This window comes from Barbus barbus (genome assembly GCF_936440315.1).
Source record: "Barbus barbus genome assembly, chromosome: 48".
NCBI classification, from domain to species: domain Eukaryota; kingdom Metazoa; phylum Chordata; class Actinopteri; order Cypriniformes; family Cyprinidae; genus Barbus; species Barbus barbus.
This window is the reverse complement of record NC_136726.1, coordinates 3130188-3147639: the sequence shown is the minus strand read 5'-3', so window position 1 is coordinate 3147639 and position 17452 is coordinate 3130188. Positions and strand designations below refer to the sequence as shown.

Genomic DNA, 17452 nt, shown 5'->3' with positions numbered 1-17452 from the left:
TCCCTAGCAATAAATAGGTCAAATCAATGACATCAACTAAAAGCTTCATATGAAATCATGAGATAAATTAGACAATTTCTCATAACTGAAAAGAAACATGGGCCTTTTTTCATAGCTCTTTAGGAAATAGTAAGGAGGAAGTTAAGTGATGTCATCAGTGTGATTATGTATTCCAAAATAAAAGACTTCTGTTACCATCGCTACAGTAGTGGCAGTACGTCGACTCCATGCGGCAGAAAGGCGCTGTTGAGCTCACTTCCCTCGACTAACAGAGCTGCTGTAATGCTGTCATCCTGACAGATACACTTTCAGCTGAAGTAATACATCGTATTTATTCAGCAAACTGAAAAAGAAATGTCGGGAGGCGTGAGAAAGAGGTTCGCTGAAGGTTGCATTAGTGTGTAAAGGTGATTTAGCGGTAGCGGTAGCTGGCTAAAGTAGCTCACAGCTTTGTTTACATCGCTAGTTCAGTTCAAGCAGCTTTCCTAGAGGCGTTATAGGCGCATATAAACGCTGTTAGACTGTTACAGACATCATCTCAGCGGCCTGGCTCATCATAGGTGCTCAAAGTTACTCTGATTTGTCTGAAAAGGGTTTGTGCTTCATTAAACGTCAGTATGGGGATGTGTTTGCCCTGTCTGAGTGGAGCTGGGGATGATGTAGTAGTCACACCAGACCCTGTGAGTACTGTGATACATTCATCTTTAACTGTGTTCATATTTCAAATGTTAGACTTTGAGAACTAAAGTGACTGTGTTCATCCTACAGCCAAATACAACGCTTTCCGTGACATTATGAATGAAAACTTAATGATAAAATGTTAATACACTTATTTGTTTATATCAGTGTCTACTACTGTTCATTTATTTACCATCAATAATAATAATTATAAGAATACATTTTATTAATTAAATTGTTTTAAATTTATTATATATATATATATATAATTTTTTTTTTTCCAAGACTTGGGTCCATACTTTTGTCTGTTTTTGAGCAAAACATTTCTCTTTGTTTTTTTCCATAGGAGACAAGGAGAAGACAGCTAGCGGAGGCTGCAGAGAAGAGACAGAAAGAGGTGATGTACCACTGATGTCTGACAGCATCACACACAAACATGGCTAGTAACCATGCTGTAACCATTTTAATAGCTGTTCAGTTTAGTTTCTATATTGTGAAATACACATTTACAAGCACAACTAAGTTTTGCAAGCACCTTGGAAAAGAGCTGTTGTTAGATTAACACTTTATTTAACTTCAGCTGAAAACGACCACAACGTGAACACGAAATACTCCGTTTATAAAATATTGGTGGAGATCTGCGCCATTATTATTTCTGGATCAGGACAAACTCAGGATTTGAGCGATTATGATGACCTGAGTTGGTGGTCACCGAGGCTTCACACATTCACCTCTTCCACGAATGATCAAATTTCAAGGAACTGGCACCACAGAACATATATTCATTACTGTAATCTGTAGGTATCACTTTATAAACTGTTTTGTTATGAACATCACGACTTCCCGATCTACATTTTTGTGCTTTTATTCATTCTCCAGTTTTTTCAAGGCAACAAATGCATGATCCTTTAAAGTGTTTTATGGAGTAGTGCTTTTAATTTGGCCACATGTGATTGCTGGGCTATTTTACCGTCTCTTAGAGGTTTAAGGCAAAGCACAGAGTTGCTAAAGCGGCACGGTAAGTACAAATCTTCATTCTACTCTCTCCTCAAACACTCTACAGCTGAAACACCGCCACAGACATCTGTGTGATCTCAGAATGAGCTCGATTCTTACTGCTGCTGTAATGTCACAGTGCTTGTGCACAGTGCTATGAATGTTTCTTCTGATCAGCTAGTTGTTCAGTTATATTTCAGTGTCCAGTATTATTGTAGATGGCAGTTTTAGCTTTTGCACACTGTGTACTCACATTTCCAGCTTGTTTATGCTGCACTATGATTTGGCACATGAACACTGAATAATATCACACACTGCAAATACTGGACTGATTTATCTCTGTAATGCACTGTTGCTCTTGCTGAATATGGGAACATGTATGGTGTGGTAGCTGTGTTTTGTCTGATCTGTGTGTAGACCACCTACAGAGGTATCAAAAACCCAGAAGCCTTGGAGAGGAAAAAGAAGAAACAAGAAGAGACCGAGAAACAGGCCATGAACTCTGTACCTTCTGGAGGCGGCGGGCTAAAGGTACATACATTATTTACACAAATAGAGGACGAGTTTATGTCCCATTATTTTTACTATTATTTCATATTTATTTATTTTTTATCAAAAAGTCTGTATCCGATGTCCCACGTCAGAGGTCCTCTGAAATGATCCGTTTTTATTTAAATTTTATTTTTTATACCAAATACAATTCCATTTTAATGCATGAATCGATATCACTTCATAAAAAAAAAATATATAGCATATATATATAGCAATTAAAAAAACTATAAGAACAGAACATACATTTTATAGGACAATTAGGGTGGAATGTAAATACAGATGACAAACTTGCATATAAACCTCATATGAAATAAATAGATTTCATATAATATTTGGTTTGACCCTCTGAGCTGGACAACATTTCCTAAAGGTTAGGTCTTTCATTGATATTTGATGGCAATTCCTCAAACTCATGAAGACCATTATGATTATTTTTGTATTGCACATGATAGGTCCTGATTGTTTCTCTCACTCTTTCTCTGCAGTGGCAGGTTGGCTAATACAGGATGAAGGGAAGATCGCTGGTGTGTCTACATCGGGGCTCAAACTTCATCTGCAGTATTTCCTGACTTGAGAGATTCTTAAAACTCTTCATTCTTTCGGTTCTTATTTTGAAGTGTACACTAGCCAGGGGAGTTTGCATAGAGACTAGAATTTTTGCCAAGCTCCTGCACAAAACTCCTCATCCTTCAGGCCTTCGGATTGGCCAGAGTGCATTCAGGCCACACCCCTTTAAATGCCAAGATGGGCTAGCTAGTGGGTTTATGCGACTTTAACAATTTTTTTTTTTTTTTTTTTTTTCACAACCTGTTCAGTTTGTGTTCATGCATTATTTCACACACAACTTTTGTACCGATGTCCTTTCTATTTTTAACATCGATTAATAGAATCCTGAGATCCGAATGTCATTTTAATACACATTTATACAACAGAAAAACATCTTTTATATTGGATTTTGGATAATTTAATACATATTTAGCCATTTATATTGATGCATCAGTGTGTTTTGATTGTAAGCTCCTAGTGCATTTTGCGATTGGTCAGGACTTGAGGTATAATAATAATGGATATTATGTCAGTTAGCACTTTCACTGCCTGTTGATTGTATGACTTGCTGTTCTTATGAACCCAATTGAATGTTCATCACTTTATCTTATCAGACACAGGGCTTTGGTTGTTTTCAGTTAAGAAAATCTTAATTTACCGCATTTAAACAACATCCATGTGTCCAGGCCGTGCAGCAGTGATTGTAGCAGCCTGAGCTATAGTGGTTAGTGTGGAATATATTTGAGCTATTGAAACTTATCATATTGCCTTTAATGCATTTCTTTTATGTTGTGCTCATGAGTTGTTTTCTCTGCCTACAGCAACTTCGAACCAAATAATGAACTGATATATCTTCCCAGGTTTCATTCAGTATGGCTTATCAACATACAGACACTGTATAACAATAAATCAAAGTATTGCATTGTTCATGATTACCAGTAGAGGACAGCAGAACACTTTCGGATCAGGAACTGTTTTAGAAGCACATCTGCAGAGAGTCATTGCTTAAATAAAGATTGTGTTTGATCGAACAGCCAAGCATTTGTTACTATCAATCTCTTTTGCTGTGTAACTGATGAACTCTGGCCTCTTCAGTATTATTATGCTGCAAAAACACACACAGTGCTCACTTTATTAGTTACACCTCGATTCAGCAAGGTGCTTGAAAACATCCTTACCTATTCTGGAGATTACACTGAAGTGATGTTACTGGTTTTCTTTTCTTTGCTGACTTCCGGAGATTGATGTGATGTTCATCCAGACATGTTCTTCTGCTTTGCACTGTTGTGATCCAAGGTCTGGCCATTCTCCTTTGACCTTATCCAGAACGGTCTCCAGGAGATCAGCAGTTTTCATATTCCAAGCAGTTTCTCACTGTTCTGCTGTCATAGTCACTTCCATCACATTTCTTCCTGTTCTGATGTTTGGCATGAACAGTGTTGGGGAAAGTTACTTTTAAAATTAATGCATTACAATATTACATTATGTAGTTACTTATAATGGAAAGTATGCACTACTAAGTATGCACTACTTTTGTTCACCTGGGCCGGGCTTGCTTCTTAACCCAAAAGTTAGATTTTTGCCAAATTAAGTCAAATTAAAGAAAGCTCCTCTGCACCTCGCTCGCAATTTCTCTCAACACGAGACGGAAACAGAATAGGAAAACAAAGTAACTTGTGCTACTTATCTGAAAAAAGTAACGTTAAAAGTAATGCATTACTTTACTAGTTATGTTAAAATGTAATCCGATTATGTAACTTGCTTTACTTGTAATGCATCACCCCCAACACTGGCAGATTACATTCTCCAACAGAGCAAGGTCAGCACAGTATAATAAAATAAAGCAGAAAATATGACATCATGACATCAACATAACATAATAATACTCCCATAAAAAGTCATTAATATTGTTAGTATAGGAAGCACTGAAAAGAATAGCCACCAGGGTAGAAGTGAATACTTGAATTCATCCAGCGATTTCATTCCATATAGACACTATTGAATGTAAAAGCTTATTATGCAATTTATATTTAATCAATTAAACAATAAGAGGTTAAAAGGAAATGTAAGAAATTGGTATACAATAAAAGAGCCTTGTTTCTGGATTCCAGTTCAGTATCTTTGTTATGCACAAACTAACTTATCTACACTGTTATTTATGTATTATGATTTGTTTTTCTCTTTTTAAATGTTTAGTTGTAGAAGCCAGTAGAAATCCATGTGTCCTTGTGGCATCTACAACGGCTAGCCAGTGAGCTGTGCTTCAAAGTTATGTTAAAGTCATTGTTTCTTTAGGACATTTCTTCTTTACTTCTTGCTTTTGTAGTGAGCCGCCACTACCAGGTAGCTGTCAGGCGCGAGGTCTTTAATGTTGGGAGATTTGCCGGAGATGGGCGAGATCTTGCCTTCTACACGAGAGATCTGGAGCATGCGACATGGGTCATGCTTCAGCAGGTAGCTCTCGAATGTCTCCCAGCCTCCACCAACTCGCACCATCACATGTTTATTATGCAGCATCTAGAGAGACAGAGACAAAGACTTACAGTCCAAGAAAGATAAACATATGCAAGTATGTGAAAGTAGACACTTTTAGCTTCCCAAGCTTTATTTTGAGCATCTCTGGCTCGAGAGGTGAGATGCGTGGCAATTGAACATTTTGACCCCCTTGAAAATGTACGTTTGTTAGCGCCGCAGGAATGCGATGTTAACGTAATTGAATGGGACTTGCCCGGTTTGCATCTGGGTTAATGCATACATAACTGTATATCACAAATAGGTTGGCAAAGTCTGACATAATGGAGGCCTGTGGCCTGTAGAATTATGTTAGCAACACTTCCAAGTACATCCAACTTCAAAACCAGTAGCTAGGCTTAGGTATTTGTAGAACTGATTTAATAAAGTGGTGCCGTGACCCTGATGGATATGAGTGTAATAGAGGCCAGCTGGTTTTAGATGTGCGGGTTAATGTCAATCCCTTGGTAAACTTCAGTCCCATTAGCATCCTCATTAGTGTGCCCAACTCCCATCCCGGTTATCGCCAATTTGAGCTCTGCTGGAAAAGGATCATGTGGAACCAGTTACAGTGGTGCCGTGACCCAGATGGGGGAGGCCAGCTGGTATGATAGAGTTGTGCAGGTAAATCTCACTTTCCTTGCTACAAGAAGCATGCGATTTGCTGCGGTCATTAACATCCTTGTTAGTACGCTAGACTCCTTGGCTACCGCCAGTTCAAACCCCCTCAGAGCGAGCCAAGAGGAAATTATTACATATGCAAGTACATGAACTCATAGTCTTTTACTAAGGCTCACTTTTCAGTATGTCAGAACCAATGTTGTCTTCAAGCTGCATGCGTGGCTGCGCAAAACAAATAATGTGCCGCGCACACGCAAAAATGAGTTGGGAAAGCCATTTGATTTAATTCTAGCAAAAGCGAAATAATTGCAATGCTCGGGCAAACCGCTATAGAGCTGGAGCCGCAATAGAGTTATAACCAGTGAATGCGGTTACAGGTTTCATAGAAAGAGAATGATGTGCACCAAATGAGTCGCTGTTTTTGTTTCTATTCTATTCTATATTATATTATATATTACTTAGGCCTATATTATAAACTTCATAAATAATTGACCTTGAGTCTCTTGCTCATCAAGGCTGTATTTATTTAAAAAATATAGAGAGAAAAAAAACTGATATTGTGAAATATTATTGCAATTTTTTATATTGGTTTCCTAGCTTAGTACCTATACATTAAAATATGATTTATTCATATGAAGCAAAGCTGTATTTTCAGCATCATTACTCCAGTCTTCAGTGTCACACGATCCTTCAGAAATCATTCTAATATACTGATTTATTATCAGTGCTGCTGATCTAATATGCTGCTTAATATTTTTTGGAACCTGTGTTGCTTTTTTATTTGATTCTTTGATTAATAAAAAGTTTATAAGAACAGCATTTATTCAAAACAGAAATCTTTTCTAACAATATAAGTCTTCAATCAATTTGATCCATTTAACACATCCTTTGCTGAATAAAGTTTCTTTAACTTTCTTTAAAAAAAGAAAGAAAAATGTACTGACCCCAAACTTTTGAATAGTAGTGTATATTGTAACAATATTTTGAATAAACACTGTTGTTTTTAACTTTTTATTTATCAAAAATATCACAGGTCCCAAAAAATATTAAGCAGTACAACTGTTTCTAAAAATCAGCATATTAAAATGATTTCTGAAGGATCATGTGACACTGAAGACTGGAGTAATGATGCTGAAAATACAGCTTTGATCACAGGAATAAATTATATTTTAAAGTATATTCAAATAGAAAATTTTAATTTTAAACTGCAATAATATTTCGCAATATTATTTTGTGAAATAATATTCAGTATATATATATATTTTCAAATAGATACAGCCTTGATGAGTGTAAGAAACTTCTTTAAAAAACGTTACGGATCCCAAACTTTTGAACGGCGGTGTATTATACTGTAAACAATGTTTTATTCAGGTAACCTAAAATGTACATCATTTAGTTACATCAAGGGTCAAATCAAATATAAATAGCACATTAAAGTTAAAAGTTATACACTTTTTTGTGTGTGTGCGTTGTACAGAGTATAAAGAATGTTTTTGCTCAGGTGCCTGAAATGTCCGCCCAATAGAGAAAAGTTTTGCTCAGCAAGAAAAAAAAAAAACATTTGAGGGAACATTGGTCAGAACATGTTCAGTAAGACATTGGGCAAGCATTTCCATCTGCAAAGAGTGTTTTGGGCCTAATCCTGGCATTCATGAAAGCTCATTTGATCTGCTATCAAACTGCTTTAACAGCTCCAGCCACATAATCACACCCTTTTACTAGCGATCTGTCACCACCTCCCACTGTGGAGCTCCCTCTAGGCAGACGGCTGCGAGCCGCTGAGATGAGAGGCTGTATTTCCTGTAAATTATTTTTTCAGGTGTCTACATTCCCCAGAGGTCTAAATTCAAGAGTCCACTACCTTGTCACAACATCTATTATTACCTCAGATTATCCGATCAAGATGGTTTAAGGAAAGAATTATTAGGAAGAATTTATACAGGAAATAAGCCTTCTTTTTTGGCTCCAAGTAATTTTATGTTTATGTTTTATTAGTCTCAGATGGTGTCGTGGACCACCATTCACTGACCCTCAAATGGTGGGGTTGATTGAAAACCAGTACAATATTTCAATTTATTTTATCATAGTCTATAATTCAAATTATGAAAGCAAAAAATATCCCTGTATGGGTCTTTCCATTATTTTTATATGATATAATGTCACACAAGCAAGAGTGACTTTTTCCTAAATACTGGCACGTGTGGTTGCCAATGCAATATAAATTTTATACAACAGTTCAAAATAAGTATTGTTTGAATCTCAAAGCAGCACAATGGTCCCTATTTTAAGGATCCTAGCGGATGGACTAAAACTCAGGGCATGTCCGAATCCACTTTTTCTAGTTTAACGACAGGAAAACGGTCAGCGTGCCCGCGCACATGTCTAAATGGGTTTCCCTATTCTCTTAATGAGTAATGGGTGTTTTTAGGGTGTAACGTGCAATAAACCAATCAGAGTCTCATCTCCCACTCCCTTTAAGGGCGAGTTGCGTGCTGCTCTCTTTTTTGCATTTGCTAAAATAAGCTTAATTTTATTTATACAAAATATTTTGAGGTGAAATTTGAGCATGACATTTCTTTGTGAGTTTAATGTTGAATTGTTGGTTTGGATTTACATTTACAACATCATTTTAATGCACAAATACATTATTGAAGAATTTTAATTTCTTCTACAACCAATAACAATCAATCTGAGCTCAATTCTCAAAGTGCACACACATAGAGCTCTAAAGAATACACCATACACATAATAATAGTTAATCACAGTCCCAATAAAAAGTGGCACTGGAGTAATTCAGCTGTGATTCATCCCTCTATTACAGCCTCCATCCCTGCGGCCTTGAACAGGCTGCTAAAGAATCTTTCATAACGGGTGAGAAATGACGAAATGTCACTCTGATAACACACCGTAACCCTCTCCTGTGGGATAAAGAGCTGAACAAGCCATAGCATAGCCTACAGACACGCTCTCAAAAACAGATCCGCGAGGAGGACAGAAAAAATGAATGAACACTAAACAATAAACAACAACAGAGAAATATCTTACTGTGAGCTGCAGCTCATATTAACCCTGCGGGGGAATGATATTAAAGATTCATAAGGCTCTTAGCAGGCTGACAGAGGGACATTCACAGGTCAGCCTCTCCAGATGGGTGTCTGTAAGGCCCTCAGGCCACAAATATATTAGCAATCATACTCTACAAGTCACTACAGGACCCCTATATAAACACACCGTATGTTATATAAAGCAGCTCAGGTCTGTGATGTTGAAGGTTATCACAAAAAAACCTCCCTTAATAGGGAACACACAATCAATTTCTTTCAGGAGCGCCAAAGTTCAACGGGCCAAACGACACACACTGAAGCACACAGTGTATTTAAAAGAAAACAAGACTTTCTACTAAACCATCTGGGGAATCTGAGGGGTATTTCAACAGGAAGGTCTTTCAAAGACAAACACAAAAGGAATGTGTCCTTGAGACAAATTCATTCGCTCATTTCATTGGAAAACGACCAGGAGAAAGCAGATGATTTGCTTGACTTGGCCTTGGTTGCCGGGCAACACGTTTTAGGGATTCATTCTTTCAAAAAATACGCTAAGAAAAGGATTTTAGCAGCCAATAATTCACAAAACACATCGCGGTCGGTATGCATTTAATGTGGTCTGATATCTTTACTTTGTGTAGTTTTGTTAATTGTTTTTGAGAAAAAGGGTGTCATGTGACTTGTACATGCTGACGTCTGCCTAATTTGATTTCAAAACATGAGTTAACTTTTCTTTAAAATGCATGTTTTTGTTCTCTCTCTCTCTGTAAGGAGCTTTTTGAATTTGTGGAGCAGTGAAGTCTTTGGTTTGGGTGCAGAATCAATGAAATGTGTTAGTTCCCTCTATAGGGGGCAGCAGTGACGCAGCCTGCTTCATTTCTCAGCTAGAGAGCAATTAAAACCAGCACTGACTAATGTGATTCTCCTCAGGCGACTGAATTAATATCAGCTGCAGTGGTTTAACATGATGCATCGGTGCAGTCAGTGTTTTAAATGAAAGCCGAGCTCTTGAAAAAGAGGAATAATATTAATCGTGTAATTATGAGCTCTAGACAGCTAAAGTTGATTGAATCAAATGACTGAGTTCATGGAGAGAGAGCGAAAAGTGAGAGCATATTTGTCTTCTATGAATGTCAAACAGTGGACCGGACAATTTTGTCATTTCAAATGTAATTTCAATGTCATTCCAAATCAGCATTAAAAATTCTAACATTTTAAACATTTACTCAGGCCATCCTAGATGTAGATGAGTTTGTTTCTTCATCAGATTTGGAGAAATGTAGCATTGCATCACTTTCTCAGCAATGGATTATCTACAGTGAATGGGTGCCGTCAGAATGAGAGTCCAAACAGCTGATAAAAACATCACAATAATCCACACCACTCCAGTAGTTAACATCTTGTGAAGTAAATAGCTGTGTGTGTGTAAAAAAAACTTAAAACTAATCCACCATTAAGATGTTTCAAACTGTTGCTTTTTGCTAAAATATGAGTTGTCTATCTATAACATTTCTTCCCCCAGTTAAAGAAAAATAGTCTGGTCTGAATCAGGAGAGAAATCTGCACAGATCAAACGCAGTTTACAAGCAAAAACAGCACTAAACAAATACAGCTGAAGTCAAAACTTCACATACACCTTTCAGAATCTGCAAAACCATGCATTAAGAGACAGGGCGTGAAAACTTTTTGAATTTGAAGATCAAGGTAAATTTAACTTAATTTGTCTTCTAGAAAACACGTAAGTATCTTCTGTAGCTTATGAAGGGCAGTACTAAATGAAAAAATATTATATTTAGGCAAAACAAGAAAAATGTACTCATCGTCATTCTGTTCAAAAGTTTTCACGCCCCGTCTCTTAATGCATGGTTTTTCCTTCTGGAGCATCAGTGAGTGTTTGAATCTTCTGTAATAGTTGCAAATGAGTCACTCAGTTGTCCTCAGTGTGGAAAGATGGATCTCAAAATCATACAGTCATTGTTGGAAAGGGTTCAAATACACAAAAATGCTGGAAAACCAAATAATTTGTGGGACTTGAAGGATTTTTCTGAAGAACAGCAGACAGTTTAACTGTTCAGGACAAACAAGGGACTCATGAACAACTATCACTAAACAAATAAACAAAACACAGCTTTGGATCGTTCAGGTAACAACACAATATTAAGAATCAAGGATGTAAACTTTTGAACGGGTCATTTTTATAAATTCAACTATTATTTCCTCTTGTGGACTATATGTAAACATCTTTTACGTGAAATATCTTATTCAGGTCAGTATTAAATAAACAATAACATGCATTTTGTATGATTCCTCTTATTTTGGTAAAATAATGAACATTTTGGAGATTCTGAAAGTATGTAAAGTTTTGACTTTAACTGTATGTGGATTGATTTTGATGAGAAAGGATTTTTGAAAAACAGCCTTTTACTTCACAATACATTACCGGATGGACTGGAGTGGTGTGGATTATTGTGATGTTTTTATCAGCTGTTTGGACTCTCATTCTGACGGCACCCATTCACTGCAGAGGATCCATTGGTGAGCAAGTGATGTAATGCTTCAAATATATTTTGATAAAGAAACAAACTCATCTACATCTTAGATGGCCTGAGAAAATTTAATGAAAATGCCAACTTTTGGGTGAACTGTTCCTTTAATGCATCAGTTCAGACTGACATAAACTGTTAATAGAAAAAAAAAGTTGTCATGTTGGTCTAGTTAATGTACAGCGATTGACTCTAGTGTGGGAATTTTCCTTCCAGTAGCACAACACCTTATTATCCAAAAAACATAATTGTGGTGAGCTGTTATAAACAAAGATGTCAGAATTATCAACATGGATTTTTCCCCTTTCAATTAAAAAAAAAAAACTGAAAAAGAAAGAAAAAGAAAACCATTTCATAAAAGATTTACCATCCTAGGTGTTTCTAAGACCCAGCCACAAATACAGTCTTCATCTTTTTTATTGAGTGAGAACACCCATTAAACCCTGTTTCTAATGAGCTATGAATGATGGAAGTGATGTTGTGATCACTCAAGAGAGCTGTTATCAGTGTATTACTGCACAGCTTAGGGTAATAAAACACAACTGAATGCAGATACACGATGAGGATAGCTCAGATCTAAAGCATCTTCTAGTCATGTGTTGCCAAGTAACAGGTTTCCATGGTGACCAGGCCCATCTCACTAATCAGTCTTTGTCAGAATGTGCTGTTATGGGACGCCCCACTGCTGTGCTTGTGTGCGTGTTTAACACAATAATGAACGTGATCACACAGCAGTAGATATTATAAGGTTCACCTGCCTATCTAGAAATCATGTCAAGGGATCAAAGGTGCTGTATTGTGTGCAACATTAAGGTAGTGTGCATTTAGCAACATGCTAACTTTACTGGAATCACTTGTGAGGGGCGCTGTTTTTGTGGTTGCATATTTGTTGCCTATGAAGAGCGTTTCAGATGAGTCACGTGAGGTTCCATTTAATTTAGGATATTGCATTAGAAATTACTGTAGGACGGTGTTAGCACTATAAAATACATTTGGCCAAATGTGACACAGTTGCATATACTGTATCCTCTGATACAGACGGCAAGAGAAATGTTGATAATAAATATTTAATTTCATTATACCAAAAATACTACTACTACTAACAATAGAATAGTCCATTTTTAATTATTTTTTTTGTGTGTGTTGGGTGAGTGTGTTAACTTAGCAACATGCTAACATGCTACCTAAATATACAACCCAGGCTCACTGGAAATTAAAAATGCACCGATACTGCGTTCCTGTACTCGCACTTGTCCTCATTAAAATGCCTCGATGCCAAAAGCCCATTGGTTGTCATACGTATCATGGTAGACCGGAAAAGAGATGTCCGGTAAGTGGCAATAACAGGTTAACACTCTATAGCATTTTAAATTAGTTTACCACCTACACTAAACCTAACCGATAATGCGAGAAAAAGCAAATGTGAGTTACAAATGCATTTGCTGTAGCAATCACTGCATTTTCGCTTCCTTATATGAGCTCTATGGTGGAGCATTGTTACTCGTATTTTACCAGATTCATACCTGAGCTGCTCCGCATCGCAGGGTGCTCGATCAGGTGAGCTACTGAGCAAGTTTACTATGTCAGAAAAGATATGAAATGTATGTAGAGGAATCGTTTTTCAGACATGTAGGCAGAGTTATGTATTTCCCTTGAGCCTGGGTTGTAAATATGGCATCTACCCTGACTACCGTTTGTTTTATACTCACTCTGATGAAAAGCATTTTCTCTCCAACACGGTAACGGCCTTGTGATTGTCGTTCTATGCAGAACTTATTTGGGCACTTACAGGGTGGATCTTCAGAAATGTGCTTCACCTGGAACACACGTTACATGTTAAATGAAAATGTTAAATTCTCATGGTAAAGGAAATATACATCTGTCAGTCTAAAATTTACAGTGCTCCCGATAACAAGAGTGATATGTGAGAAGGGATGTTACGCACAGCCTCATCCAGTAGCTTGCCGGTGCTTTTTTTGCTGGAATTGGTCTTGTTGAATGGAGAGATGGATGGAGAAAAAGAAGGAGATTGAGGATTGGAAGTGGGAGGTACAGGTGAGAGCGGAGGTTCAGGTGTCTTCTCTTCCTGTTCGATCTCTTTCTCCAGCTTTATAAGTCCAGGCGGCTCAACCTTATACCTGCAACAACAGTGACCATTCACAACAAGATGCTGATTTAAAATAAGCACTCATTTATAATTAACCACATTTACAATACATTTTGAAATTATCAGGCAAAAATCTATGTAGATTTGTCTCTTTTGCGAATTAATTTGCCATTATTTCGCCATTTTGAGACTATTGGCTTTAGCCAATAACCAATAACCGTGCCTACTTGGACTAGTAGAGACAGTATATACAGCTTTTTCTATTATATTATACTGTATATGGTAACAGTATATTTTAAAGAACAATTCTCACTATTATTAAGCATGCATATTACTACCACTTATTAATGCGTTATTCATGAACATATTTTAGATCCCATAATCCTATTCTGTACCTATGCTATTTTATCTTCAATAAATAAATAACTCAGTCAAAAATAAATATGTACGTGGACATGAAATACCCATTTAAGTATTAAGTGTGTTAGAAAAAAGACTGTATACTAGAGACCTGAAACTTTATTATATAAAGTACACAGGCTATATACGTATGTACTGTATTATGGTGACCATTACTATTTTATATTTTACATTATTTAAGCCATTTGGGCTCATCTCTGACCGATAATAGAAAAACATTGTGATCACAACATTGAAACAAGGCATTTTTGTGAAGCTGCTTTACAACATGTATTGTGAAAGGCACTATATAAATAAATTTAAATTGAATTGAATCAAATTTACCTGGATGCTATTCTTCCCAGCTCCAGAAGACATAGACAAACCTCTCTTGGCTGTTTGTGTAAAACTAGAAGAACATAAATATAAACCCATTAGACATAACACAGACACTGCATCTTGTACTGACATACTGTATAAAAGAACTACTGAAAAACATCAATGTGGTTGAATGATGAAACCAAGAGACCGGAGAATGACACAGAGATGATGAAATACTAATTCACTGACAGCTAATGTTCTCTCAGTGTGTTTTCAGCAAACAGTGATTGAACAACACATGCTTTTCAGATGGCATTGTGGAGCACACAAACTACATTTCCCATGATCCAGTGGAGTTGAGTGATGGCAACACAACACAACATGCATGAAATCTGTAATCTCCACATCAAACCACAGAACATCCCACCTGAACATAACGCATCCATGTTTTCATTTAGCTATTTCTAAAGAGGGAAAAGGGAAAAATATTTTTTATTGAAGTTTGGTTGAACAGCATATATTTTACCACATCATACACCCTTTGCACACCATACAGGCGAGCTAATTTGATGATTAATCCGTTTTTTTTGGTGTATAGAACAGATTTACAAGCACAACACACCCTTGATAAATCTCCTCTGCACTGGTTTGCATTTCAAATCTCATGGGTATCCAAGCAGATTTTTCTGAATATTCAAATGAAAGTCATGTTAGGACATGTGAGTGTGTTAGTGGTAAAATGTGTTGTATGTAGATGTATTTGTGAGTTTCTCACAAATACATCTACATACAACACATTTTACCACAAAAAAGCAGCTTCTATTGTGTATAACAGTGGGAGAGAAACAATTCTTTCTGCATTCAGAACACTCCGCTGCACTGCCCTGCTGTACTCCCTAGACAACCCAATCCTGTCTTTCTCTCTCATTCTTTCTGTAGTTCCAGCAGACTTGTTATTCTCTCCAGCTGTCTTGGACATGTTGAAAGCAAAGCATAAAGAAGCTGAAGCTGCGCAACAATCTACCTGGAGCCTTTGACGTTTGTGTGCCTGGATCTGACACATGACAGAGAGATGTCTCATCCTCATACACATCATAAAGCTGTTTACACATTTACACAGAAGAGGACTTTCTTTCACCAGCATAGTTTGTGTCTAGAAAACCACAATTCTTAGAAATGCAGGAAAAAAAATAAACAACAAAAAAAATACTTTATTTGTTCCAGCCAAAGACTGTAACTGACATTTTCCAATTTCAGTCAATAATCCCCAAGTTTCATTATATTTCTGCACAATGGAGTTGTACAGCGAAACAAATGATCATCATCTGAACATATTACAAGCTAGGCGTGTGACTTTCCAGAAATGTCCTTCAAATGTATTTGTGTTTTTGGACACATGAAATTTTAGAAAATGTAGAAACTCACTTTTCACACTCTCATTTATTTAATTTGTCTATGAACAATGTCTACCTTTTGTTCTTCATTCTTTTTTTAAATATTTTCAGTATTTCCACCATAATGTTCCATAATTCCACATTTCTGATCTCAAACATTTTAAGCAATCTGAAAAAATGTCAGACAATGTCAAAGCAACATTTTGTGAATCTTAAATGCTCACAACTATATATGTTTTTTTTTACACGTTTTACATAATTTATATATATATAAAAAAAAAAAATTTAACTTGAAATGATAAGAAATAACTATAACATAGTTGGTGAGACTTTGGTCTTAAGAAAAAGTGGAGATATGGAAAGGCTCTGTACTGACTGGGAGGTGCTGTATGATCCAGATATTGACAGGCATAATGAAATCAGATCTGTGTATGTCAAATTCTGTTTAAAGCTGGCTCAGAAAAAGCTTAATCATAAAATGAGAGAAACTCGTAAGAATTACAGACATTTAATGGATAGTGATCTGAGTAAAAAAATCTAAAAAAGTTGTGGTCTAAGGTAAGGTGTATAACCTAAAAAGATAGGTTGTAAATGAGGAGGAGACACTGGCAAATGTTCTTAATTATTTTTATTGTAGGATTGATAACTCATTACTCATAACTCTTTGTTGCTGTGTAAGAGCTGGATTTGTTTAAAAGACTCACCAAGCCCATCTGACTCAAACAGGCAGGTGTCATCCGCGCCCATCTCTCGACACCATGACAGGAAGTTGGCTGTGTTATCCCTGGCGAAAAAGGAACCAGATGCAGCACTGGCTCGGCAGGGAATCCTGCGACTGGGGATCGACTGAAAGAGAGAATTTGCCTGTGTTACTCAGTGCCAGTTATTTGCATTTAAAATGTCTCACATGCTCGAGGAATGTCCCTGAGGAGAAGGGTGACGAATTCTAAACACTCCAAACATTCTAAAGGCCAAAAACATAAAGGAATCGTTCACCCAAAATTTTAAATTCAGTCATCTTTTACTCACCCTCATGTCGGTCCAATACTGTAAGACTTCTGTTCATCTTTGGAAAACAAATGAAGCAAGCATGTTTGAGGTTCCATGTTTACCATATTTGACAAGCTCTATGTAGATGTGTTGATCATCATGTGATGTTTATATGTGGATAAAAGCATAAATGAAATCCATTCATCATATAAAGTGAATATGTATCTATAAGATTTGAATTAAACAGCTTGATTGATATGGATTAACATACTTTTTGAAGTGTACAAATTGTTGTTGTGTGTACTTTGAATGAACAGTGAGCAAATATAAAAAAAATATAATAATTCTTATTGGTTGGGTACGACATGAGGGTGAGCAAATCATGATAAAATATTTGGGTGAACTAACAATGTAATGCAAGTATGCAAAGGAAACTTACTTTCGCTTGGTTATGAATTGTGTGCCAATGGAACGTTGCAGTGAAACAATCTTGCATTGCTAGAAGCCAACCACATGCAAATGTCAAGTGCTCGTGTAACAGGCCAGCTAGTAAGAGCTGTAAGTGTTAACCTCACTTCCTCAATCTCATGTGATGCACTACCTACTGATGCTAGAGGCTATGGTCTTTAGCATCCTTGTTAGTGCGGCCACCTCCCATGCTGGAAATCCTGCTCTGAGCAAACATGGCGAGTAGAATTGTAGGGGTTACATTGGTGCCGTGACCCGGGTGGGAATGAGGTTTAGGAAGGT

The 17452-nt window shown here is 36.8% G+C and overlaps 2 protein-coding genes across 2 annotated transcripts; one reads left to right on the top strand and one right to left on the bottom strand.

Annotated features, from left to right (window-relative positions):
- Positions 1-207: 207 nt before the first annotated feature.
- Positions 208-3805, top strand: LOC306866766 (small VCP/p97-interacting protein-like). The gene is made up of 5 exons (XM_079412106.1): positions 208-377; positions 593-680; positions 1025-1075; positions 2092-2205; positions 2712-3805. Exons 1-5 carry the CDS (start codon positions 355-357, stop codon positions 2724-2726), a joined length of 291 nt encoding a protein of 96 aa, XP_079268232.1. The 5' UTR covers positions 208-354; the 3' UTR covers positions 2727-3805.
- A 1067-nt stretch (positions 3806-4872) lies between these two features.
- Positions 4873-16747, bottom strand: LOC306866573 (growth arrest-specific protein 2-like; the record flags this gene model as incomplete). The annotated part of the gene is made up of 7 exons (XM_079411834.1): positions 4873-5289; positions 13201-13308; positions 13437-13629; positions 14343-14406; positions 15343-15372; positions 16417-16558; positions 16742-16747. 7 exons carry the CDS (start codon positions 16745-16747, stop codon positions 5080-5082), a joined length of 753 nt encoding a protein of 250 aa, XP_079267960.1. The 3' UTR covers positions 4873-5079.
- Positions 16748-17452: the final 705 nt, after the last annotated feature.